At 46.2% G+C, this 27249-nt stretch overlaps 1 protein-coding gene across 1 annotated transcript; it reads left to right on the forward strand.

The window, feature by feature from the left end:
* Nucleotides 1-794: 794 nt before the first annotated feature.
* On the forward strand, nt 795-27002 carry NFE2L3 (NFE2 like bZIP transcription factor 3). The gene is made up of 4 exons (XM_044246250.1): nt 795-1618; nt 20516-20692; nt 24609-24692; nt 25295-27002. The coding sequence occupies exons 1-4, from the start codon at nt 1034-1036 to the stop codon at nt 26504-26506; spliced, it is 2058 nt and encodes a 685-aa protein (XP_044102185.1). The 5' UTR covers nt 795-1033; the 3' UTR covers nt 26507-27002.
* The last annotated feature ends 247 nt before the right edge of the window (nt 27003-27249 follow it).

Raw genomic sequence — 27249 nt, forward strand, 5'->3', positions numbered from 1 at the left:
GGCTAACTCTATGGTGCTCTTAGCCCTTAACAAGCAAAGGAGACCAGAAGGGAAGGTCCAGCAGTGTGCAGGGAGGGCTCAGGGGACAGTGAGGGGTTGTGATGCTGGAGCACAGGACCTGGAGAGGTGAGGTGGGAGGTGTGGGGGTGTGGGTGGGAACTAGGGTTTAGGTGGAGTGCTGTTTGATCTCAAAGGCAGCTGTGGAATCTGTATGTCAAACTCTGGGCTTTACATAGAATATTTCATCTGACTTAACCCCATGCCTACTGGACAGGTACTATTATCCCCATTTTAAAGATAAGAGAACTGAGGTACAGAGAAGTTAAGTAACCTACTCAAGGTCACACGACTGGCTGATCGGGGCTGGGATATGAAACCAAGGGTTGGACTCCTGAGCTCACTGTACCAGCCAGTGTTCTCACGTGAGCCGTAGTCCTTTACATGCCACCCAGTGTCTCTACTTTTCCCCCAGTCTACACATCCTGTCCCTTCCCAACCACCTTTGCTCCTAACCCCCTATCCCACCCGGCACATTCAGCTACAGCCGCCCGGCCCACAAGCACTGAATTTGGACCATCTCCGGCCCCGAACACTCTCTTCTCCCAGAAAGCTTTGTGTTTTCCCAAATAAAGAGCTCTTTAGCTGGGAAGCCCCGCCCCCTGCGGGCCCCTCCTAAGGGCGCCAGCCCCGGGCGGCTGTGGGCGTGTCCCCGGCGGCTGCGCCCGCGGCTCGGGGCGGGGCCTAGCTGGGAGGCGGAGCTTGGTCGCGTAGCTCGGCGGCCGGGCGGCCGGGGAGGCTGACTGTTCTTGCAGGTGTTTTCTCTCCCGCCTGTCGTGACCCCCCCGCCCCCAGCGCCGTGCGGGCTGCCGAGGGAGCGCCTTTGTGCCCGGCCCCGAGAGCCCGCGACGGCTGCCCGGGTCCATTGTTTCGCTCTTCCGGGCAGGTGCCCGCAGCGCCCGCACGTGCCAAAGCGGCGGCAGGAGAACAGGGACCCGCGGGCGCCGGCAGGGGCGTCCCGGGCGCGCGGCGGGAGATGAAGTACCTGAAGCCTTGGTGGTCGGACGGCGGCGGCCTCCTGCATCTCACCATCCTGCTGAGCTTGGCGGGGCTCCGCCTGGACCTGGACTTGGACCTGGACCTCTACCTGCTGCTCCCGCCGCCCACCCTGCTCTGGGATGAGCTGCTGCTGGCCGGAGGCCCGACGAGCTCCGCCTACGCGCTCAGCCCCTTCCCAGCCTCGGGAGGGTGGGGGCGCGCGGAGCAGCTGCACCCCAAAGGCCGGGAGCCGGACCCAGCGGCGGATCCCGAGGGCCGGCTGCTTCGGGAGGTGCGCGCGCTGGGGGTCCCTTTCATCCCCCGCACCCGAGTGGATGCGTGGCTGGTACACAGCGTAGTGGCCGGGGACGCCGACGGGGCCCACGGGCTGCTCGGCGCCGCCGCCGCCGCCTCTTCCGCGGGAGGAGTCGGCGCCAGCTTGGAAGACAGCAGCCAGGCTGCACCCGGGGATGGCGGGGACCCCCGAGCGGCTGCAAGTAGCCCCTCGGCCGCCGGGGAAGAGGAGAAGGCGCCGGCAGAATCGACGGCTCAGGTGCTGGACGCCGGCGGCCGCGCGAACCAGGTAACCGGAGAAGGGGACGCGAGCGCCGTGCTGGGGTAGCTGGCCAGGAGCCCTGCAGGCTTGTGACGGACCCACGGAGGGACCACAGCCTCTCTGCTTCCACCGTCCTCCCCTGGGTGGTTGCAGTTTGGAGACCACCCTTTCCTCCCCTTTTTGTGAATCCAAACGAAAGCTGTTAGTGCACTCGCTACGGCTTTTAGGTGTTTGAGAAAAAGTAGGCGAGACCATCCGTTTGGTTGTAGAGGACACCTTTCCTGTGTTCGGTGGCCGTCAGGAGTAGTTCGGGGCTGCGGAGGGAAGAAGGCTTGCTGGTCATTTTCTTGCCTACGGTCTTCGTTCAGTACCTCGTGTACACGGAGATGTCTTTTTCTGGAACCAGCGGATCCAAAAGGGGCCTTTGCCACCGGAAGGACGCGTTTCTCTTAAGAACCCATGCTCCCGGTCTAACGTGATGGCCCCTGCCCAGATTTTAACCCAGTTGCATTTCCTTTTCGCTATTTACCCTTGATTAAGGAACCGTGGCCAGCTGGCAGACAGTGCTGCTGTGACCTAACCATCCCCAGCGCCTAACGATCCTCCTCTCTTCTGGACCATGTGTAACTTTCTCTCAAAAAAAAAAAAAAAAGAGAGAGAGAGAGAGAGAGAGAGCATGAGCAGGAAGGAGGGGGCAGAGGGATAGGGAGAGAGACAAGCATTGCTGAGAACAGAGCCCAACCCTGGCAGGGTCCCAGGTCCCCAACACCGTGACCTGAGCCAAAGTCAGTCATTTAACCGACTGAGCCATTCAGGCACCCAATGTGTAACTTCTTAGGAGCATGAAGAAAGCAGGTACCCTGACGGTCATCTAGTGGCTTAACAAGTGCCCTTTGGTTTATGGTTTCAAATCCTTCTGTTTAGCATCCTTCTGAAACAAAGTTCACTACGATGGACTGATGGGAGTGTCTGTGATGCTCCCGTGGGCTCTTGGAGTCTAAAGACACTTATTACCAATTACCCAGGGTGCCTTCAATGGAGCCTTTATAAAAAAAAAATTATTTATTTACTTATTTGACAGACAGAGATCACAAGTAGGCAGAGAGGCAGTGAGAGAGAGATGGGGAAGCAGGCTCCCTGACGAGCAGAGAGCCCGATGCGGGGCTCGATCCCAGGCCCGGAGATCATGACCCAAGCCGAACAGAGGCTTTAACCCACTGAGCCACCGAGGCGCCCTCAACTTATCTCGTGGCCCAAACCTTAGTGTTAGCAGTCGGTATCGATCAACAGATGTTGCTTGGATGTTGTTTTCACGGAGTGCAATCTTACGCAAAGTGGGAACTAGGGCTAGACAGGTTTGTTTGCCGCTCTTCAGAATTGCCCTGTTAGTGTAGGCGGTTGCCGGACGAGCTTCTCCACCCTCTCCCGGAGGGGTCATTGTGCTGAAGTGCCTGTGATTCACTGTTATGCAGATCCGATTCCTTCCTCTTCCTGAGGCAGGAACTAATGGGGTGGGGGGGTGGGGTGGGGACTGAGTCTTGGTGGGCTTCTGTCCAAAACAAAAAGTAGAAGGTTCTTCTTGCTCTCTCATCCGGTGTCGACCTTCACCTGAATCCTCTGCGTCCTAAGGAGTGGTGCGTGCTGCACTCCAGACTTTCCTGATTTTGTAACTGGTGTGTGTGTGGGAAACCCAGTGCCCTGTGCTGTGGCAGATGCCACCCACTTTGCAAAGCATACCAGGGCCTGCAGGGAGGTGAAGCTGTTCACTCTGGGAGGACTTCTTCCCCTTCTCAGCGTTACTACCTATTTGGGCTGGCAAATCTGCTTAGGGGGAAGCTCTGGGGCCAAGGACTGGCCACATCTCCATGGAGGGTTGGGCCCCACTGAAGTTTATACAGGCCAATCTCCTGGCATTGCCTTCCACAGCCGGCATGCGTGGACCTGCCAGATCGTGGTAGCTGCTGGGGTGCCCTGGTTAGGTTCGTCCTGGCCATGATCCGCTGTGGAACACCTTATAGTTTTTACCTTTATTGGTTATGCCTTTTAAAAACAAGCAAAAAAAAAAAAGAAAAAACAAAAACAACCCAAGGCGCTTCTATCTGGTAGTAGGTCCGTATAGATTGGTAACAGAACCTGAGCTTCCTAACTCCCGTGTTAGCACGTTAATTAAGCACCTGTGCTGTACCCAGGGTCTGCAAAACAACATGCAGCTGTGTGGGGTGATCCCCCGGTCCCCGCCCCGGGCCTCAGCACCACTGCTCTCTGATGCTGGACTGACTTTTACAAGCCGATTGCACCATCCATCAATTCCGAGTTTACAATCTGAAACCTTGATTGGGGGGACAACGACACCAGGGTTTGCAGTCAGCAGACCTGGGTTTAGGGCTATCACTTACTACTGTCAGGTGATGCTTATTTTAAGGTTCGTGCGAATTAAATGGGAAAAGCATACATGAAGTGCTAGCCCAGTGCCTGGAATGTGATTGTTTCGCCTCCGATCTCCCGCTGCCCTCCTTAACCTGCCCCCACTCACTCTGCGTGCCTTTGTCTTGTTGATGAGTCTGCCCAGGTTTTTTGCTGGCTCAGGGGGTGTGGTGTGTTGCAGCCCGACCACCTGGTTTTGAATTTCAGCTCTACTCCTTACTGCTGTGTGACCTTGGGCCAGTTTCCTCACCTGTCTCTGCTTCAGTTTCCTGACCGGCGCAGTGAGAATCATGAAGGTACTCGCAGCGAGATACCTCCCCCACCCAGGACGTCGTGAGCCTTCATTCATTCCACATCAGAGGCTCAGACATGTGCAGGGTCCCATCTTAAGCACTTGATAAAAGTTAGCTACTGGTATCTTTGAAAAGAGGGAAAGCTTTGTCCTGTGGGAAAATCAGGGGTTTATGGTGTTTGTTTTTAAACAGATAATTCCAGTGGCTTATATTTGAGTTGTACGAGATTCTGGTTGTATGGGATAATTTTCCATAATTTTTTGTCCATTTGCAAAAATGTGTTGGATTGGGGGGTTTTCCAGTTATCAAAAGAGGTACCACTTTGGTTTCACTTTTTAGTGGGGGCGATCATTATCTGAAAACAGTATCCGGAATTCCCCGGGGCAGACCTGCTTCCCTTCAAAACCACGGGCATTCTCTCAACAATCGATGTAGCACATGTTTTCAAAGTAGTGCCTGGGTTAAACTGGGACTTGAATGGTTCTTGCAGATTTGAATGTGTGAGCATATTTGAAGACGAGTGACTGCCTGGAGCCAGCCCCAGTATTTGAGAGAGCTTGTCTCAATGTTGAAAAGGAGAAGCTTGTAGTCCTCTTTTTTTTTTTTTTTTTTAAGATTTTATTTATTTGACAAAGGGAGAGCAGCCGGCAGAGGGAGAGGGAGAAGCAGGCTCGCTGAGCAGGGAGCCAGGTGTGGGTCTCAATCCCTGGACCCTGGAATCATGACCTGGTCCAAGGCAGACTCTTAACCTACTGAGCCACTCAGGCGTCCCACTTGCAGTCCATTTGATAATGGTTTAAGCCCCAGAACCAGGACCATGCACTGGGTGAGACCCCAGCAGGACCTTGTGGCCTGGACGGGGTGTCTTCAGGTCACTGGAAGAATCTGATACAACAATCAGTACTCCCTTCTAAGAGTAAAGAAGACAAGGAAGCTCCTTGATTGTTAGAGTAAAATTTGTTCTTCATTTCAAAAGCAGAGTTAATCCCTGGTGTCTGGGCAATTGGAGATAGATGAAGTTTCAAACACTTGTTTTTAACTCACAACTGTGATACAGATAGAGTCTTAGACCTTCGTACAACCCAGTATAACAAAGCTTCAGAGAAGGCTCTTTGCTAAAAGACTCGGTTTGGTAAAAATTCACCCGTGGTCTTAAGGGGAAGGTTGGCATAGGTCACATATGAGTGTCCCAGGGCTGCAGTAACTGGGTGGCTTGAACAGCAGAACCTTACTGTCTCCAGTTCTGGAGGTGAAAAGTTGGAAATCAAGGTGTGGTTCCTTCTGAGGCGGTCCAGGCCTCTCTCCTAACTTCTGGTAGTTTGCTGGCAATCTTTGGCGACCCTTGGTCCCTCCCTCATTCCCTCCCCTATTTTAGTTTTAAGTAATCCCCACACCGGTGGGCCTTGAATTCACAGCCCCAAGATCAAGAGGCGACCCTTGGTTTCCACTGTGTCACCCCAGTCTCTGCCTGTTTCACAAGACATTCTCCCTATGTGCTCATCTGTATCCAGATTTCCCATTTTGTTAGGACACCAGTCATCCTGGATTAGGGCCCGCCCTACTCATCTTAATTACATCTGCAGTGACCCAATTTCCAAATAAAATCACATTCAATCAATTCTACTGAGGGTTATGGCTTCAACATGTGAATTTTGAGGGACACATGTCAATCCATTACACACTCATGCCCCTTTTCCTGGCAACTCTTGGGGTGTTCAGCTCGCTTAGCAAGTAGGCTGCAACAGTTTCTGGAAGCAGTTGGTCTTAGTGGAGGATCATTGGCCGCAGGATTTGGTGTATGCTCTTGAGCGAACCTGAGTTGGTTGGTTTGTTTTGCTGACTTCATGTGCAGCTAATCCCAAGGAACCTTACTTCAAACTTTTTCCAGTCAATCCTTCACCTCAGTTTGTGGTTTACAGAACTGTCTGCTCTTCGGTATCCCTTGTATCCTTTGGCTACTCTCCATTCTCCCTGCTTCTCAGCTCAGAAATCCAAGTAGAGGGCCCAGGGCAGGCTGGGCTGGTGGGCAAGTGTGCTGGGCTCTGGGGTCAGACCAGCTGCTGCAGATCTCTGCCCCACGGCTGCCTGGTCGTGTGGTCTGGGGCGCACTCCTGAACCTCTCTGTGCCTTCATTCCCTTCTCTGTGAAGTGGGATGGTAAGAGTACCTTAGGGAGTCATGGTGAGCATTAAATGAGATCATACACGTTAGAGGTGTTGGTACATAGCACGCACTCAGTAATGTCAAAGACTGTTGTTCGTTCAGCTGGGGCTGTCATGCCCCTTCCCCGATTTATTCCCATTCGTTCTCTTGCCAGGTACAGGTTTCCGGAGCTCACCTTTTCTCTTCACTGTCATCTGGGGAGCCTCCACCAGCTCACTACCTACCTGCCGATTTGATATTTTGTCATTCGAGGCTCAGCGTTTGGCTCGTGAGACTGACCCCCCCCCCCAGCTCCCCTAGCCGAGCTCACCTCCCACTACCCGTGGCCTACTTTCCACCTCACACTTTCTCCCTTCCTTTTCCCCAGACAGCCCCGCAGCACCTCACTCTGTTACCTTTGCCCAGAATGCATCCTTTCATTCCTTCCAAGTCTTCTATTGTTAAGATCTCAGACTCATCTCAACTATCACCTCATCGACAAGCATTTCCTGTTCTTCCTCCGAGCCCTGTCGCACTGTGTACCATTTCGTCTACGGGCCTTGGTGTGCTCTACTTGGAACCGCCGTGTCTTGAGCATGGAAACTGGGTCTTCATTTAACCTGGAGGTAGCCGTAGAGACAGGGTGAAGAGCAGACACCCGCCCTGCCAGCCTCTCCCGAGAACTCCTCATCTATCCCCCGCACGGGCCTTCCAGAACTTCAGGATCCCGTGAGTTTGAATGTGTCTTGGGTCATTCAAGGCTAGAAAGTAGGTCAGATCTGAAGTCCTGATAGGCCGTCTGACCATTTAATGCCAGTTTGAGTGGATGGGGGCCATGGAAAGCTGACTCTCGAGCATTGTAATTAATCAGGTGGTGAAACTTAGGATTGCCTAAAGTTCTATAGCAGGTTAGTGACCTTACCCAGAAGAGAACAAGTCAGCCTTCTCACGCACTGAGTTACCTGCCTCCCACCCACTACAAAACTCCAGGCTTGTGAAGGCACACGTACCCCTTTGTGGCAGCCTTTTGATACGAAGAAGTTATTCTCGGCATCTCGTTGTTAAGGATCTGTGTGAATATTCACATATACTTCTGGGCAGCTGAAGCCGTCCAGGGCTCCCGCGCACCCCAGGTCGGTTCCGGTTCCGATAGTTTTGGCAGAGTGTGGATGGGGGCATGGAAGCAAGGCACGGCCTTCGGAGGTTGGAGAGAACTGGGTTCCCATCGGCATCTGTTCTGTTCGGAGAACAGAACCAGTATAATCAGTATACGTGTATGTTTCAGAGATTAATTTCAGTTGGCTGGTGCCATCATGGAGGCTGGCAGGTCCAAACTCTAGGGTACCTGGAAACCCTCTGTGGGCACTTGCTTCTGCGGAGGCGTGAGGCAGAATATCGTCCTCAGTGAAACCTCTGTTTGCTCTTAAGATTCTTCCACTTGTTGGATGGGGCTCACTCAGATTCCCAAGATCGTCTCTTCCTGAAAGTCACTTGGTTGATGTAGCTGTTAACCACATATCCTGAATAATAGCTTATCAGCAGCGCATTGGTTAGCGTTGACTGCATAACCGAGGGCAGTACTTGAGCCACTCTGACGCATGGAACCAGCCCTCACACCACCCCAACTCCATCTCTGCTAGGCAGCCTCGGTGAGCCGCGGTTTCCAAATTGCAGAAGGAAACCTGTTTGCGGGAGATTTCGTTGGAGGATTACATCACGCCGTATGTCACAGGGCCTGTATAGGTCCTGGCATGTTATTAGATGTGTCACAGAATTTGCTGATTGCCCCGAGCTGGGGGTCAAATCTCCAGGAAACCGCTGTCCTCTGGAGGACCATACCAGACTGCTGGGTCATGCTGGGGCCTGCTTTGGTGTGACAAGAGGAATCCTTCTCTCCATGAGGGGGAAATCGTGCTGGAAGTAGCTGAGTGGATTGGGGATGTTGCATGCTGAGATCGGACTGAGGGAGGAACACCACAGGCAACTCAAATATTTGGAGAGCTGTTATGTAAGGAAGGCCTTGGAATTGTTGAGGAGGTAGACCCTGAACCTGAAGGCTCATCTAAAGGGAAAACTTGTTTTGAAGGTAGGCTCTATGCCTAGTGTGGGTCTTGAACTCCTAACCCTGGGATTAAGAATTGCACGCTCTAAGGACCGAGCCAGCCAGATGTCCTTTTTTAGCCTTTCTTTTTTTTTTTTTTTTATTTTTTTATTTTTTAGATTTTATTTATTTATTTGACAGAGACACAGTGAGAGAGGGAACACGAGCAGGGGGAGTGGGAGAGGGAGAAGCAGGCTTCCCGCTGAGCAGGAATCCTGATGTGGGACTCGATCCCAGGACCCTGGGATCATGACCTGAGCTAAAGGCAGATGCTCAGTGACTGAGCCACCCAAGCGCCCCTTTCTTAGCCTTTCTTAATTGCTGAGTTTTCTTGGGGCGCCTGGGTGGCTTGGCCAGATAAGCATCTGCCTCTCAGGTGGGAGAACTGGGAGTCTGCAGTTTCCCCACCTCCCAGTGATCCATCAGCCCAAGCTTGCCTTCAACCGTAGTGCTCTTCTCCCGTGGCCCCTCAGTATCCCACAACCCCTGCCTGAAAGGGGGCCCTGCCTGGTGAGAGCCTGCCCTTCCCCAAATTTAAGCCCCAGAACAGCGAAAGGCCTGGGCCACAGGGTTGGGGCTAATAGTCAGGTTTACCAGGTGCTTTCAAGCTGAAGCCACATCCCTCTAGATCCCTGCTGGAGAATGGGGAACTCACTGCCCAAGAAGGTAATAATAATGAATGCAGAATGTCAACAATCCGGTTGGGATCCTGACCCCACACATAGTTGAAGATCCATGGAGAACATCTGACTCCCCCCAAACTTAACTACTATTAGCATAGTGGTAACCAGAAGAGTGGATGACAGGTACTCTGTGGGTTACGTGCATTGCATTCTGTGTCCTTGCCGTAAAGAAAGCTGGAGGAAATACAGTACGGGAAATCCACGTATAAGCGGCCTCCATGCAATTCAAACCTGTGTTCTGGCATCAACAGGAGCTTGCACAGAAGGGCAGTTTAAAGCTCTTGATTAAGTTCTAACACAGGCAAAGCCAAGGTAGAAACATCAGAACAGGAGAGAACTTTCTGGGCAGGTAGAAATGTCCCACGACAAGTGGAGATGTGAGCCAAGTGGGCACCTCTGTTGATCAGGATGGTACAGCTGAGGCGTATGCATTCCTGCCTGTGTGAATCTGGCCTAAAACCCCAGATGGACTAGTTCTGCGGGGAGCCCGGGGACTGGTATTGATGACAGAAGCATGGGGGCACGTGACAGTGGCTGACACTGGGTGATGGCTCCAGGGAGCTTTTATGTGTTTGAAATGTTCGATAATAAACATACAAAAACAGTGTGTGTTTTGAGGCCCCTTTGGCCTGCCTTGCCTGCCTGGGTTAGCCAGCACAAAATTAAAAAAGACTCATAAATGAAATTCTCCTGCTTACCTCTCTGCTCCCCAGCCCCTCAGCCCGCGTGAAGGGGCCACGTGGCAGGAGAAACAGCACCTGTTCAAACCAGAGCCTGTGAGTTGGTGCCTGTGCCCTTGTGGCCTAGGTGTGGGGGCTTGTGCTTAGAAACACGGCTTCTTTTTACACTTGCCTTCCAGTGGCCCATCACATGGAATGTGTTCGTTGTAGCCGCGGGGAGTGTTCCTGCCAGGTGTCCCGCTGCCCGCTAGGCACCTCCAGGAGATTCAGACATGAGTTTAGCCTAGAACACGCGTTGTTAGGAAAATTCTCAAGGGTCTGTTCCAAGAGAACAGGGACTCAAGAGATGGGGCCTCCGGGCACTGTCATCTCGCAGTTCGTGGCCAGTCTTGTTTTGTCCGTAACAGCCCTTTCCCTACCCCCTTATTCTGAAACAAATCCCAGACATCATCTCTTGTGATTTTTGCGCCAGTTCTTGGCAGGGACTTAGCAAAGAGAAAAGAAAAGCCCAGCTACGTCCCGGTCTTGCTCTCTCCACGACCTTTACTGACTCTGACAAACTTCTGTAAAGATTTCTGTATATGGAAGAACTCCTCTAAACATAACCAGAGGACAACCATGAACACCCCTAAAAAAGAATCAACTCTTAATTCCTTAATATCCCTACATTGCCAGTCGATATTCAGGTTTCCCCCGAACACTCCATGGCTCCTCTCTCCACGGTTGGTGTGTTGGACCCACAATGGGAACAGGATCCACACCTGCCCCACAGACCAGTGTGCATGTGGAAAAGTGATGCTCACACTGCCAGGGGGCGTCATTTCTGCCCCACCCCCCTGCCCCTGCTCCAGGGTGGGGGTGGGCGCAGCCCTTCCCTGCACTGATCTCCTGCTCAGGGTGGGGTGGCCCAGTGGCCGTGTGGGTGGAGGTCTGGCAGGAAGCAGAATGTTCCCTCCATGGCCCATGTGAAGGGACTTCATGAATGACTTGGTATAGGAGCAGCGGGGGGTGGGGTTGTTGTACCGGAGTTTTCTCGTCTGAGAGACCACCAAGGAGCCAAGCACCTATGCAATCACACGAGGGTTTATTTGACAGGCTTAAGCTTGGGCCCAAGTATAACCGACACAGCGGAGTAGGGACTTGGACCCCAAGGTGACGTGCTTAAGTTTGGGCCCAAGTATACCCGATGCAGTGGGGTAGGGACTTGGACCCTGAGCTTAGTTAAGGCAGAGCTATTTATCAGCCATTTTTTGTATCTGAGCCCTCCTGATACTAAAGCAGGGTGGGGGTCTCTGGAACCAAAGCAGGATGGGGCTTCCTAAAGTAGGGTGGGGGTCCTTAGAACTAAAGTAAAATGAAGGAAAGTTCAGCCCTTGGGCACAGGGGTCTGAGTTGGTTGTACTTATGCTAAGGCTAAACCTGAGGTGGGATGGCCTTGATTTTTTTCGGCCTCCACAGGGTGGGGGGGCGAGGGGTGTCCGAGAGCCCAGGGACCAACCACAGCATGGGGGTGGGTGAGGGAGGAGAGGCGTGAAAGTGTTACCAGAGTGTGGTGAGGAGGATGCAGTCACCGGTCCCTGGAGATCAAGGGCGAGAAATGCCCTGACCTCGGCCTTGTTCACCCTTCAGTCTCCTGCCTCTGCCTCCCACTGGTGAGCCCAGCTGGAAGGCAACCTGCTCTGGACTCCCAGAGCTTTACCAGGGACAGCTTCTGCAGGCACACCAAGATTGGGAGGGACAAGCAAGAACTAGTACAGTGGCCTAGAGGCAGCTAGGAAGTCTGCAGAGGTCTGTAGCCAAATCCTGGTTCTGTCACTTAAAAGCTGTGTGACTTAGGGCAAGTTGCTTAACCTCTCTGGGCCTCTGCTTCCTGCTCTGTCCCAGGAGGTAACAACAAGTCCCTATCTTACAGGGATGCTGAGCAGCATAAATGAGATCATGTATGGGGTGCCTGGCCCACAGCGAGTGCTCAATAAATGTGAGCTATAATTATTATAAACGGCTATTAAAAACCACCCAGGCCAAATAGGACACAGCCTCTCTTTATCTGGCTCCTTGTTTCTCTCTAGACCTGATGACTCCAGCTTGCCTCCAGCCTAGAGACAGGCCACACAATTCTTTGGCCTTTACCCCTCTCTCTCTGATGTCATGCTTCTCTGTAGGCACCACATTGTTCTTTGTCTTTGAAGGTTCATCCAGCCCTAAAGGTCAAAGCAGGTCTTGGTTGATCCTCCCCCAGAAGCATAAATGAAAGGCCCAGTTAAGCCAGCTGGGACTGTTCACAAAGACTTTTTTCAGGGTCAAACTCTGCATCACAGTATTCAGGTCCCAATACATTATAATAAGTACAGGCTTGGAAATCATGTTGCCAGTTACCAGGAAGGCCGGAGAGTCAGCAGAAAGAGAAGCCCAGCTTTGCTCCTCTTGTCCCCTTCCCACCATCTCCACCGACTCAGAAAACCCGAGTGCAGGGTTCTGCCCCTTAACGTTGGGGGCAGAGGTGAACAACAGCTGAAGGACAACTTTCTTTAGTTTCCAGCCCCTCAGGAAAGAAAAGATCCACATAACTGTCATTTTAGATGGAGTAGGATAAGTGTCGTAAGGGAAAATCCAGAAGCCATTGTATTTGAGAGGAGGGCTGAGTTTTAGCCGAGGCACCTAAAATGGCACGTTCTGGACCCATGCAGAGGAAGAGATGAGTCACCTCCCAGCCAAGAGGGCTGTGGTGGAGAGGACCTTTCTGGCCAGTGCCAGTTCAGCCCCAGTCACTGGATTTTTTTAGCTCTGGTTATTAGGCACCACAGCTCCCAAGTTTACGACAGCTTCCTACGGCAAGCATGGAAACTTCCCTTTTTTTTTTTTTTGAGTCTCAACCCCACAAAACTAAAAATCACTACACACAAATAAAAAGTAACTTAATGATAGGTTTGAGTGACCTGTTCTTCAAGAGCCTGGCCCATAAATCTCCAGTCTATACAACCATGCTTCTAAAGCACATATACTCTGTATGTATCCCAGGTCCATGCCACCGAGTGGAGAAACAGGAAGAGGGCAAAGATAAGAATTGCTGGTGCCAGGGCCTTTACTCCCTTCTCTTGACCTCCTGATGGAGTGGCCAGCAGTTAATTTGTTTAATTGCAACTCTTCAGAATCACAGAGTAGAAAGGAGTAGTAATTAGTGTAACATCTTAAATGTATAAAGTACGTTTCCTCCTCTAATTCCTTAAAATGTTAGGAAATATCCTTTCACTTCAACGGACACGGAAACAGAGAGTCAGAGTGGCCCAAGGTCATACAGCTGATAGGAGTAGGATAGGCCTTTTTACTCAGCCATTTTTGGATCTGAACCCTCCAAATGGCTTTTTTTTTTTTCTTTTAAGTTTTTTTTTTTATTTTGAGTGAGCACAAGGGGAGGAAGGGGAAGAAGCAGAGGGAGGAAAAGAATCTCAAACTGACTCTATGCTGAACACCAAGCCCCACCTGACCTGATCCTGACCTGAGCCAAAATCAAGACTCAGACTCTTAATCACTGAGCCACCCAGGCACCCCTCATAGGGCTTTTGAGGCCCTTTGTACTTAGACTACAAATGGCAATAAGCCTTTTTGTACTTTCTAAATAGAAATGTTATAATATTGAATCTTCTACCCCTCCCTGCCTTGAGATTCTGGTCTCCTTTCTTCCTGCCAAGATAAAATTTTTAACTGTGATGTCACAGATTGGGTTGCCTGGGAGGGGGACTCTGAGATCAAGTGCCATGGGCACTACAACTAGAGAAGGGAAGATAAAAAGAAAGCAGGATTGGACAGAAGCAGAAGTTAAGCTTGATGCAGGCTAAAGAAACCAGGAGCTTGGTTCATTACAGTTGTCCCACACTGGGCCAAGATGGCCAGGCCGTTATACTCTCCCTGCCCAGGGGAAGGGTATCACATTAGGGGAAGTGGCTGTCAGCCTTTGAGGTGTTCTTAAAGGCACAGCTAGAGGCTCTCTGCCCACTTGTCCTTCCTTGAGGGCAATCTGGGCTACACAGCTCCATGGGTGGCACACTAACCCAAGGAAAATTCTTCCCATTCGTCACTTCTCATCTCTGTGATGAGATCTCTGTTAGCTTTATGGCAGCTGTCAGTAAATGAGAGTTGAATGAATGTGTGAAGAACCAGCTAAGAAAATACTGAATACCTAAGGCTGTGCATGTTAAAGCATCTCTCTTCCCCCACGTCTGTGGAATTCCACCTGCCATCCAGATCCCCCCCCCGTTTTTTTTTTAAGATTTTATGTATTTATTTGACTGAGAGAGAGAGCACAAACAGGGGAGCAGCAGAGGCAGAGAGAGAAGCAGGCTCCCCCAGTAAGCAAGGAGCCCAGTGCGGGGCTTGCTCCCAGAACCCTGGGATCATGAGCTGAGCTTAAGGCAGACACTTCGCCAACTGCAGACCCTTAACTAACAGAGGCACCCTGACCACCAACAGCTTTCTTATTGCCAGTTCCCGTGAAGACGTTTCTGTCCTTACCTTGTGCAGCCTTCAAGCAGCATTCAACACCATCAGCCTCTCGATCCTTCTTGAAACACTTTCAGATTCTGAGACATTACTGTCCTCTGCCTTCCCCTGTACCTCACTTCCTACCCTCCTCAGTCTTGGCTGATTCCTCTGCGTGACTGCAGAATGTTGTGGTTCCTTGGGACCGGGCGCGAAGCCTCCTTTTCCTTGCTTTGTACTCTTTTCCTAGAACCCTGTGGGGTTTTGTTGTTGCTCTTGATGGCATTCCCAGTTTATACCTCCAGTTCAGACATTCGCTCTCAATTCCAGATTCCCATCTCAGCAGTGTAGTGGACATTTCTACTTGACTTTTCACACGTCAGATTTAACATATCCAAAATGGAAGAACTCACTGTGTTTTTTTCCCCCGTTCTCTCCATAACTGTCTGCCAAGTTATTCAAGCCAGAAATCTGGGAGTCATCCTTCATTCTTCTCTTCACTTTATCTCCTACTTCCTGTCTGTCAGCAGCCCTGTGTATTCTTTCTCCACAGTGCATGGGTTCTTCCACTTCTCTTTCCATGGCCACCGCCCTCTTCCAGATTCTCCTCTACTCTCTCTGAACTTCTGGCAGCAGCCCACTCACTGGTCTCCCCACTTCTACTCTTGAATTTGTACAGACAGAATGGGAGGAGGGGAGTAGAATTCTGTGCTATTAACAGTCAATAAGAAAAGGACTGACAGCCCAATTAAAAAAATGGGCAAAGGCTACAAATAGTCACAGGAAGGAAGTACAGATGCTTTAAATCTTGTGAAAAATGTTCAGCCTCACTCAATAGAAAGTAAAACTACAATGAGATATCAATTTTCGTCTATCAAATTGGCACTTTTATCCACTGGGGATACGAATTTAAATTACCACAAACATTTTGAAGGGCTATTGGGTAAAATCCATCGAATAAAAAAAATGCACTCATCTTTTGACTCAACGTAAATTTTGGAAATTTATTCTTGCATGTGTATGCAAAGGATAGATGAGACGTTTTAATATTGTTAGAAGGAAATATTGGAAACGAAGGAAGTAAGTTATGGTAACAGGCGCACGAGTTCACTGGAGGTTATCTGCGCCTTCAGTGCCTCGCTCTCTTCACACAGCTCTCTTCTGTTTCTTCAGATCTCAGCCCAAATACCACCTCTCCTCTGAGCCCTTCCCTGGCCCCATTCTAAAGAAGGTCTCCTCTTTCTTTGACTTGCCATGGCTTGAGTTCATTTGCATTTCTGGCTCCCTCCCTTTAAATGAGAACTTGGAAGTGCCAAACAATGTATGTTTTCACTGTTGTAACCCCAGCATCTCATGTCGTGTTTGGCATTCGGTATGTATGAATTGAATGAGGGACTAAAAAAATTGTTGAATCTCAAATAGAAGTCCATATATTGTCCTTACTGGTGAACCATTAAAAGCATTCCCACTGAAGTCAGATGCAGAGTGAGCATGTCAGGTACGATTTTCTGATTTAATGATGTATTTGGTCTTCACCCCCCTTTCTGGCCCAGAGCTCCCAAAACTGTGGGTTTCCTAAAAGTTAAGAGCAATGGGAGCATCTTTTGCTATGTACTATCTGGTCTTTTGTCTTCCGTTCTTAAAGTATCTCCAGAGCCATAAAGGTGAAAGGAGTGTCTTTTTTTTTTTTTTAAGATTTTTAAAAATTTATTTGACAGACAGAGATCTCAAGTAGGTGGAGAGGCAGGCAGAGAGAAGAGAAAGCAGGCTCCCCGCCGAGCGGAGAGCCCAACGCAGGGCTGGATCCCAGGACCCTGGGATCGTGACCTGAGCAGAAGGCAGAGGCTCTAACCCACTGAGCTACCCAGGTGCCCTGAGTGTCTTGTTTTTTATAACAAGCCGGCTGCAAGCATTCTTGATCTATGTTAATAAGGTGACTTTTGGAAAGTCCCTAAAACGGGGTGGGGCGAGCCAGGGGAATCAGCCAGATGATTAGAGGGTTGGAACTTTTGGCCCCTACCTCTCAGACCTCTGGGGAGGCAAGAGCAACTGGGGACTGAGTTGATTTATTCAGTTATGCCTACATAATAAAGAAGCCTCTGTAAAAACCCTGAGGGATAGGGTTCAGGGGCCTTCCAAGCTGGTGAACACGTGGAGGTGCCGCCCTGCATCTGGAACCTCTGTGAACTTGGTCTGTGTATCTCATTGTTCCTGAGTTACAATCTTCTATAATAAAACAGTCACCTAGTAAGTAAAATTTTCTCTCAAGATCTGTGAGCTACTCTAGCATATTAAATAAACCCAAGGGAGGGGGTTATGGGAACCTCTAGTTTCTAGCCAGTGATTCTGAAGCACAGGTGACAACCTGAACTTGCACTTGGCATCTGAAAGGAGGCGAGTGGGCAGTCTTGTGAGACTAAGCCCTTAACCTGTGGGATCTAATGCAATCTTCAGGTAGGTAGTGGCAGAATTAAGTTAGCTTACAGGATGCCCAGCTGGGTTGCAGAAATTGCGTCGTGTGTGGAAACGCACATATCTAGTGTTGAATGAAGTAGTGTTGTAGTAAGAGTATCGAGAGTAGACAACACCAATAGTGTTTTCCTTGAATCAGGTATCATTGCTATTATTTAAATGTTGGAAGAGGTGAAAATGATAAAGTAACTGATAAGACTACTGTATACACTTTGGGGAGAAAATGCAGGTTAACAAGATTTAATGCAAGAATATTTGAGGCAACCTTTCCAAAGTGATTTTGCCATGTGTGGATTTTTAGGGCAACTCATTCGTGAGATGTAATTTCAAACTTTAAAAAGTTGCAGGAATAGTATATATCCTTTACTCAGATTTACCTGTTTGCATTTTGCCCCATTTGACTTTTCTATTTTGTAATTATAGTTAGCTATCCATCTATATGTAATTCTTTTTGTTGGGAAACATGTAAGAATGAATTGAAACCATTTTGTCCCTCAATACCCAAATACTTAAATGTATATTTATCAAAATTATCAAAATCAGGAAACTAACGCATATCTAAGACTGTTAGCAAATGTGTCCATAGTCTTTTGTCCCAGATATGTCCTGTATAATACATTTTTCCTCCTGGGTCAGCATCTAACCCAGGATCACACTTTATGTGCCAAGTCTCTTAGTCACTTATAATCTGGAAAAGTTCCTCAGCCTTGGCTTTCTTGACCTCTGGATTTTGGAAGAGCATCAGTCAGTTTTATAAAATGGCCCCAATTTTTATTTATTTTTGATGTTACCTCATGATTGAGATTTTGAATTCTGGGCAGGAATAATGGAAGTATGGTATCTCTGTGTCAAGAGGCACATATTTGTTTATTTCCATTCCGTGATGATGGATTTTACCACTTGGCTGAGGTGGTGCTTGCCAGGTTTCTCCTGTAGTGTCACTATTTAAATGTTTCTCATCAAACTTTACTCCCTAGTTTTAGCATCGATTGATGATTTTCTAACCCTACCATTTTCCCTCTGTATTTATTAGTTACATTCTACTGTAAGAGATTTTTTCCCCCTCATTATGTGTATTTTATTTATAAAATATATTTTTATATATTTGTATATTTAATATATACATTTATATTCAAGTGGACTAATTGATTATTTCTTTTAGCTCCATTTAGTGGTTATTCATTATTATAAGATAGGATTTTTAACCAATTTCTGCTTCTTGTAAAGTGAGTAGTGTTCATACAGAATTTCTCTACATCTAGTTTGTCTCTTCTAGAGTTTTTAGGCAGGCCATTACCACTCTCAAAGTTTTCCCTACCCCCTAAAAAAATCCTTCCCAGACTGAAGTTTACTTGGTTTTCTTATGGGCTTTATCCAGGCCTGTATTAGCTACCTGTTCCCTTTGTTTCACTTGTATAACGTTAGAACATCGTCTCGTGTTTGCAAGTTCATGTGTTGTAACTCACATACTACACACTACACATTAACGAGAGACCTTGCTTCACAGCTCTAAAATAGGTCATGCAGTTTAGAGTTCAGAAGCTCTTGTGCCCACTGATAGCAAATTTATAAACGAAGTTAGCTGCCTCAGGATTCCAGAATTTTGGATTTGATTAAGCAGCTTGCCTTGGCAAAAGATAGACATTGAAAGACTGATGACCAGTCAGTTACTTTTTCCTTCCTTCCCCAAATTTAGGTAGGAATCAGAATTGTAATTGCAGGAAGGAGCAAGATAATGGCAGCTCACCCATTGGAAGAGGATCCCTATCAAAGTCTGTGGATGTTATGTCTGGGAGTTCATCTGTTCATCAAATACCTAGTAAGGGTCTACCATGTGACAGGTTTTTGGATAGGCAGTGGGCATACAAGAACTAAACAGCCTCTACCCTCAAGAAACTAGCATTCTAGAAGGATAAATGACAAATAGATTCAGCTGGTGCTCAATGCTATGAAAAAAAGTAAGGGATATAGTGATGGCAGAGATGCCTTTTTTCTTTTTTTTTTTAATGAAAGATGGTAACATTTGAATAGAGATCTAAAGCTTCAAAGCCATGGGGCTGGGGATGGGAGAGTGAGCAGAGGGAGAGCCCTGTAAGCAGAAGGAGCAATGAACAGGAGCTGAAAGGTGGGAGAGTGCCTGGTATGTCTGAGGCTGACCTGAAGAATCAGCCAAAGAGTAGTTGGTGAGGTAGGGTAATAGGAAAGGCCCTTGGATGCCAGGTAAAAAACCTGTTTCTAGGAGGAGGGAGTAAGGAAGGGAAATGCTTGCTGATGGGTCTGGTAAGGTGAGTGTGGAGAATGTCATCTTGGAGAGTGCCTGTTGAAATGTTTCAGAATGCCCACTGGAGTGGGTTCAGGAGAGAATGCAGGGAGTCCATAGATATTTGGAGGATTATGCTCTAAAAGGGACCAGAAAAATGGGATTGGACCTAGAGAGTTATATGGGATACCAAGGGAGGGATTTTTAAAGAAGAGAGCTTAGCTGTTGGTTAGGGGTGAGAGTATCCAGACAAGAAACACTGGATGCAGAAGAGGATAGAACAGCAACAGTGTCCTTGAGCACAGGAGCAGGACTGTGCACAGAGACTAACTGAGGCAAGAACAACACCAACACCGCATCAGGAGGGAGGCAGAGTGTGTCAGTTAAGGGCAGTGAATAGGGAAGCAAGTAAAATCAAGTGCCCTCTAGTGTGTCAGCTTCCTTTTTCTGCTCATTTTATCTCCTCGCTTCTGGTATCTGTAGATTTTACATTTCTTTGACCTGTGTGTGTGTGTGTGTGTGTGTGTGTGTGTGTGTGTGTGTAATTAGCATTTCTTTGCTTTTTAGTGTGGGGGTGGTGCTGCTGTCCTTGAGTTTAGCCCAGTGTGCTATGCTGCTGAAAAAGAGAAAAATTAAACATTGATCTTCTGAAAAGAGTTTGAGAGGCCTTGATGTTAGAGGGGCAAAAATTGTGCGCTTTTCCTATAATTAAAAGTATCAGTATATACAGTGTATGTTAATGGTTAACTTTTAAATCTCCAGTTAAATTAAAAAGTAGGACTCATCTGGGTAAGTAAGCATAGTCGAAAATATCTATGGAGATGCTTGTTAGTCTAAGCTTTGTTGTTAACTTTTTTTTTTTTTTAATAAAAACACACTTTTCCTGACTTTAAAAGAAACATGTTGTAAAATATTCAAACAATAATGTATAGTGTAGGCAGTTCTTTTCACCCACACTTCCCCAACCTTATTCCACCTTTCAGAGAGAACAATACCTTGTAATAATACTTTTCCAGACTCTTCTATATATATTTGATCACTGTTTCCGGCTTAGCTGTTTGATCGATTTTCAACAGAAAATGAAGTAAAAACTGCCTATTGGCCACACTAATTTCTAAATCTAATCAAATTTTTAAGTATTTTAAACTCCAGGCTTTATAAATGCATATAATTTAAATTATGCAGATTCAGCAGCTTGTGTCTCAGTGAGTTTCTTGGGCTTTGTTTCAGAATTAAAATATTTCTTAAATACTGAAATAATGCAATGCAGATCTTAGCTTTTGACTTACAGTTTTTATGATCACTGAGCAGTAAGTATAATGCAGTTTTAAAGGTTGTTTTGACTTTGGGGAAGTATGAACTTCTGTGTAGCACATTTTTGGGTACTTTTATAGGAGAATGAAGTACTGAGAGAGAGGCATGAAGCTATGGGTCACAACTCCCAGAATGAGGAAAATGAGCAAAGAGTATCAGCCCAAGAAAAATCACCACAGCAGAAGAATGAGGATGAAAGTAAAATAGCAGATAAACCTGACTGGGAGGCAGAAAAGACCACGCAATCTAGAAATGAGGTAAGCATATCCGAGTAGCGCAGCCTTACCATTTTGGCTATAAGGTATTTTTTTTTTCCTTTTTAAGATTTTATTAGAGACAATGAGTGCACAGGAGTGGTGGGAAGGGCCACATGGAGAGGAACAACCAGACTCCCCCGGTCAGCAGGCAGTTCGATGATGATGACCTTATGGGTCCAGATCCCAGGATCCTGACCTGAGCCCAAGGCAGATGCTTAACCAACTGAGCCACCCAGGTGCCCTAGTAAGATAGATTTTTTGGCTTTGACAATATGTCTTGGTAATGAATTTTCCATGTAAGTGCCCTACTGTAAGCAAATCAGATATATGAAAATATGTATTTTTTTAAGGGTTGTGGTAGTAGTTATTTGATTTACAAAATAATCAGCCCATAGAATTAGTTATCTTTGGTTAAACTCAAGATTGTGTTTAGAGGGAGTGTATTTATATACACACACCCCACACCCCAGGAAGTTGCTTCCTGATTTTGCTATTTGCCATGGCAAGGGATAAAGAGGTAACTGCCATGCTAAACCCAGGAATCCTCAACCAGCCCTCTGTAGAGGCACCAAGCTGTCTATGTCTGGGATAGTGAGGCAAAACAACTTGAAGGCAAATCACCCCTTAAAACCAGCTGGGTCTTGGGCTCAAATTCCTCACAGAAGTCTCCATGCTGAATTCAGGAGCCCATTTTGTACCTCTGGCCAGGCCTGGTGGGACAGGCTCCTTGGCTATTCTAACCATACCCTTTGACTAGGAGATGATGTATTATAGAAAGATGAATTCCAGAGGCCAGGCTGAGAGATGGAGTCTTTCTGCAGCCTGTGCTTCCTTTCCTTCTACTCTGGTTTCTCCTCAGCCCTGCTGATATCCTAGTCCACAACCCTGGCAAATAAATACTCCGGAGATAGGCCTGGAGGTTCAAGAGACCCTTAACCCATGTGGCACTTCACTTGGAAGGTGTACCCTTACAGGTCTTGCCCTGATGACTCTCAGTAACTTGCCCCAGATGGGGAACCATGTTTTTATATTTAACGTGACATTTTAGTTAGAATAGTGAGAGACACTGACCGGGGTCACCTGGGTGGCTCAGCTGGTTGGGCCTCTGCCTTCAGCTCGGGTTGTGATCTCGGGGTCCTGGGATTGAGCCCCGCGTTGGGCTCTCTGCTTGGCGGGGAAGCCTGCTTCCCCCTTTCTCTCTGCCTGCTTCTCTGCCTACTTGTGATCTCTGTGTCAAATTTAAAAAAAAAAAAAAAAAAAAAAAAAATTTCTTGGCAATCCAGATTACACTTAACAGGCTGCCTGGGTGGCTCAGTTGGTTGAGTGTCTGCCTTCAGCTCAGGTTGGGATCAAGCCCCATGGGACTCTGTTCAGTGGGGAGCCTGCTTCTGCCTCTGCCTGCCATTCCCCAGCTTATGCTCTGTGCCTAATAAAGTCTTAAAAAAAAAAAAATCACGTCTCCGTTAACTGAAAGAATGAAAAGAATGTCTTAGTTGTCCACTTTTGTTTAAGATCTAGTGTCTCAATATTCTTAAATTATATAGTAGACAGAAGAACTCTGTTGCATGGACTTCAAACAGATGTAAAGGCCCTTAACTAGAAAGCATGTAACACATCTGATATTTTAAGGAGGAGTTTTTGTTATTGAAGAAGTGAGGGCATGTTTAAGGGAAACATCATGAATAAGGAAACTCTCAAGGACCAGTAAAATTATGAAGCTGTTAGCCCCATCAGGACAGAAGGGAAATCTGGGAAGAGCAAGCCCTCAATTGTCTCTAAGGCACATCAGTCCCTCCTTCCATCTCAGATCTGTGTCTCCGATAGACCCAGACCAGGGCCTGGCTCAGTAGGAATTAGCCTCTCAGTTTGTCATCTCCATGGGCACTGAAGGGAATACATAAAGATTCAATGAAACATACCTGACTGGCTTTAAGGATCAGTCCATAATTCACTTAAAGCAGAATGGGCTTCATACCGTACCTATGTCTAAATATTAAGGCTTTCTTTTCTGCACATAGTTTTATTTACCTACAATTTTAAGATTTTCACAGGAGTCCAAATTTGTGCTGATACTCTTTGCTCAGACACTTCGGACCATCTGCAAATTTTGGTCAGTGGTTGGGTCACGACTAATGACTCGTTTGGGATCATTAACAGAAATAGAACTCTTCTGAAATATCTTAAGAAATTAAAAACCATTTTGAATTAACAGTCAAGTTAGCAAATAAGTCTCCAACCCACTAAGAATGTATGATTTGCTAGTAAATGAAGAAATCCTATCTACCAGCTGAGCTTAGATGGTCCTGTAGCATCTACAGACCCAGAAAGCCTTAGATTTATTGTATTATGTGCCTTGAAAACATGGCCTCATAGAACCCAAGGTATTTAGTGGAAAAGGAAACCAGATATTTGTATACACTTAAAACAATTAAGTCTAACACTGATCTGAACCCTAAAAAAAGGGGGGGGAAACCCTCAAGTACAAAGCTAGGGGAGGGGAGTTCAGGAATGTGAACTTACTAAAAAGTAAGGATAAACCCCTGTGATAGACCAGAACCAGAAATCTTGAATAAAAGTATTTTAAGTGCATAGCAGAACACAAAAGCCAGAAAGGGAACTCTGTAAATACAACAAAAAGGCGACTCAAATCCATAATTTAAAAGCTAATCAGACAACCAAAACTGAAGCAGCTCCAGTGAAAAAATGGATACAGAGGTCACAACTGAGCCTGGGGTTAAATGAGAAATGAAGTCTCAAGCCCATACCTGGGGATACCAAAATCCCCCACTTAAAGCTCAGAACTTGAAGAGTCTTCTGTTAGGAGATGGGACTAGGATGATCCCAAAGACATGAGCAAGGAAGTAGTCTATCCATCCTAGAAATCAGAACCCCAAATGAGCCCAGTGTTTGAAGTCTGAATCCATACTACCATTACTATCAGGAATCCTGATCCAAAAAAGCAAGGACTACAAAATGGTATCAAAACTGGTCCTTGCAGAGAAAAAAAAAATTTATAGTTGGTGGGTAACCCTCAGTATGTGGGATTCCTACAGAAAAAGTTACCAACAAAGATGAGCTCACCCTTAAATATAAAAAATTAAGAGAGTGAGAAAATTCTGGGATGAAGATGAAGCAGTCTTAAGAGTGTGTATGGCAAAATATCTTGAAAATTAAAGTGATTTTAGGACTCAGATTAAAGGAGTACAGAGTCCCAACAAAGTTGAGTAAAATCATTAAGTCTCCAAAACATCAAACTGAAGTAAGACAACAGACTACAGGAGAACAAAACTTTTAAAATTACTGGAGGAAAAAAGAGATTGGCTATAAAATGAGACTGACATCAGTAGCAGTACATGCCTTAGTGCAAAACATTAAATTTGATCATCTTACCACATAAATCACTGTTTAAGCATGAAAGCAAAATAAATCCGGGTTACAAAAACTGAGTTTACCACTGGTGGAGCCTCTCTAAAAGAGCTGTCAAGAGGAGTTATTTCAGTAAGAAACAAACCCAAAGACTGGGATAAAGCAACAATGAGCCAAGTTGCCAGAAATAATTGTGGTAAATCTAAATATTTGACTTGTAAAAATTGCATAATCTTATAACCAATTTGGAGGGTTAGCCATGGTAAAAACAAGGCAGGATGAAGAATACCAACCAAAAGTTATATGGAAGATGAAACAGGAATGTAAAAATTCCAAAATAGGCATAAAAATCCAGGAGAAAACCTGGTTATCCTTTCAAGATTAAGCCTACTGCTTTCAGCTCAGGTCATGATCCCAGAATCTCAGGATCGAGTCCTGCATCGCATCTGGCCCCCAGCTCCACAGAGAGTCTGCTGCTTCTTCAATTGAGCCTAAAGCCTCAATTAACCTCTTCTTTTAACTTACTGGTGAACCTTATGTTTCTTTATAGAGATCTCTGAATGTGACAGAAACAGCTTTCTCTCTGGACGACTTATCTCAGATGCTTTTGTCACAGCCTGAAAATTCACTGGAGGTAATTAGAACCTTGGCTTTCATTCTTGTAGAAAATCACTGATCCATGAATGTTTAACCTCTTGAAATGGGATGACATAGTTTATATACTGTAACAGTACTACATTATGTTAAGTGCACAGACTGAGGATTACTTTTTCTAGAACTACTTTTGGAGAATTAACCAAGTATGTATACTCTTCCTCCTCCTAAATGATCACAAGGATATAATAAGATTTGGGATTCACTGAATCAAAAACAACAGTAAATACTTGAAAAACTAAGGCAAGATTATTTTTCTGGTAGCATTTATGTCATACTCGACTATATTGCTCTGATTTACTAAAAAAAAATGACCTTGCCCAGACTACTTCAGTGTGGATTTATTGCCAACATTTAGGTTGACTCATGACCAACTTTCATATTAACTGAATCAAACTTATTTCCAGGACGTACCAAAAAAACCTGTTCCCTACATACAGCTTCATTTGGATTTGGGGTCACAGTGCATACTGTATTTGCCTAGATTTAGTAAACTGAGAAAAGAGGAGTGCTATTACGAGTTATTGTACTGCTGCTGCTAAAATAAAATTATGTTTAAAAGTGCTTTTTTTCCCTTTTCAGGGCATCTCACTTGGAGATATTTTTCCAGGTAGTATCAATGATGGCATGAATTCTTCAACACCTAACATGAACTTTAGCCAAGCTATAAGTCACGATGTGAATCTCCATGACGCCATGTTGCTGTGTCCTGACAATACATTTAGAAGAGAACCAACAGCAAGGACTTCACAACCAGAAGAACCATTTCTGCAGTCAAATTCTCATATTACCAATCCTGAACAGACCCTTCCTGGACCTCATCTGACAGGATTTCTTCCCCTTGTTGGCAATCAAACGAGGAATCTAAGTCAAGACCTTCTACATGACCTTGATATAAGCATATTTGATGAGACAAATTTAATGTCCTTGGCCATGGAAGGTTTTGATTCAATGGAAGTGTCTCAGCTTTTTGAAGAACTGGATTCGGATTCTGGGCTTTCCTTAAATTCAAGCAACAACAGTACCTCTGTCATCAAGTATAATTCCTCTTACTCAATGTGTGAAGGCGGTGCTACAGGTTATAGTGACCTGGAAGGAGCTGTAGGAGGCTACTACCCAGATCCCAGTAAGCTTTGTCACATGGGTCGGAGGAATGATTCTGGCTTTCATGGGGACCTTGCCTTTCAACACATACAACATAACCACACTTACCATGTAGAGCCAGGTGCTCTAGATTCTACCCCTAGATCTTTTTCACAGCATGGGAAGTCACAGAAAATAAACAAGCACCTTAATGACACAGACAGAAACTTAAGTCGAGATGAACGACGTGCTAAGGCTCTCCATATCCCGTTTTCTGTAGATGAAATTGTCCGCATGCCTGTTGAATCTTTCAACAACATGCTAAGCAGGCACTACTTGACAGATTTACAAGTGTCACTCATGCGTGGTATTAGAAGAAGAGGGAAAAATAAAGTTGCTGCTCAGAACTGTCGTAAACGTAAACTGGATATAATTCTGAATCTTGAAGATGATTTATGTAACTTGCAAGCCAAGAAGGAAATCCTTAAGAGAGAACGAGCCCAGTATAACAAAGCTATTACCACAATGAAACAAAAACTGCATCACCTTTATCACAGTATTTTTAGTAGGTTAAGAGATGATGATGGTAGGCCTGTCAATCCAAACCAATATGTTCTTGAGTGCAGCCAAGATGGAAGTGTTTTGATTGTACCTAAGGAACTGGTTACCTCAGGCCACAAAAAGGAAAACCGTAAAGGGAAAACAAAGTGAAGAGAAGAAACTGAAGGTGGATTCCATTATGTAGAAGTTAAACTGATACATGGCCACAAACCACTGAAACTGCTTCAAAGTATTATCTTTTACTACTGCTACTTGAATCACTCAGGACATTTTGAAACTCTTATGGATTAAGTTTGTGGGAAATTTTGGGGAAGCCACAACTTTTCAATCAAGTCCAACTATATTTATGCAGAACTCAAATATCTATGTACAAAGAACAGCGGGACATGAAAGGCAGACAATCCAGTCATTTGATTGCCATTGTTTTTTCAGTAACATAGTCACTTCAAAGAGCAAACACTGGATGTAAATTATTTTTAAACATTGTTTTTTTGTGACTTGAAATGCAATGTAATTTAGCTTCAAGTTTTAATTTTTTAGCATTGTAGTTACCACTGAATATATGGAGCCTTAAAAGCTATTTTATCTTTCTATGAACACTTAAATTGCTTTCTGTGGAAATAAATTTCTTATATAGAAATTCTAACCATTATTTACCTTGGATATTCTCCATAAAACCCACATTCAGAAATACAGGGGAGTATGTAGCCAATAAGGCAGCATATTGTGGGTTTGAGTATTTGCACAAAAATTGATCAGACTCAGGCCAAACTAAAGTCATCCCTTTGACTTGGGTGCCAAGAAAAAACTGGACATTCACAAAAAGTTTATGCCTCTTCTTAGTAGACAAAACAGACCTACCCAGCAAGTTAAGCCAGCCGGTGGAAATTCCT

Source organism: Neovison vison, chromosome 4, assembly GCF_020171115.1.
Source record: "Neovison vison isolate M4711 chromosome 4, ASM_NN_V1, whole genome shotgun sequence".
NCBI classification, from domain to species: domain Eukaryota; kingdom Metazoa; phylum Chordata; class Mammalia; order Carnivora; family Mustelidae; genus Neogale; species Neogale vison.

What these genes read in the sequence shown, in the direction of transcription:
- NFE2L3 (XM_044246250.1), top strand. Translation starts at nt 1,034, where the DNA reads ATGAAGTACCTGAAGCCTTGGTGGTCGGACGGCGGCGGCCTCCTGCAT. An exon ending in CCGGCGGCCGCGCGAACCAG is followed by an intron (nt 1,619 to 20,515) that starts GTAACCGGAGAA and finishes GTACTTTTATAG; the next exon opens with GAGAATGAAGTACTGAGAGA. An exon ending in CCACGCAATCTAGAAATGAG is followed by an intron (nt 20,693 to 24,608) that starts GTAAGCATATCC and finishes GTTTCTTTATAG; the next exon opens with AGATCTCTGAATGTGACAGA.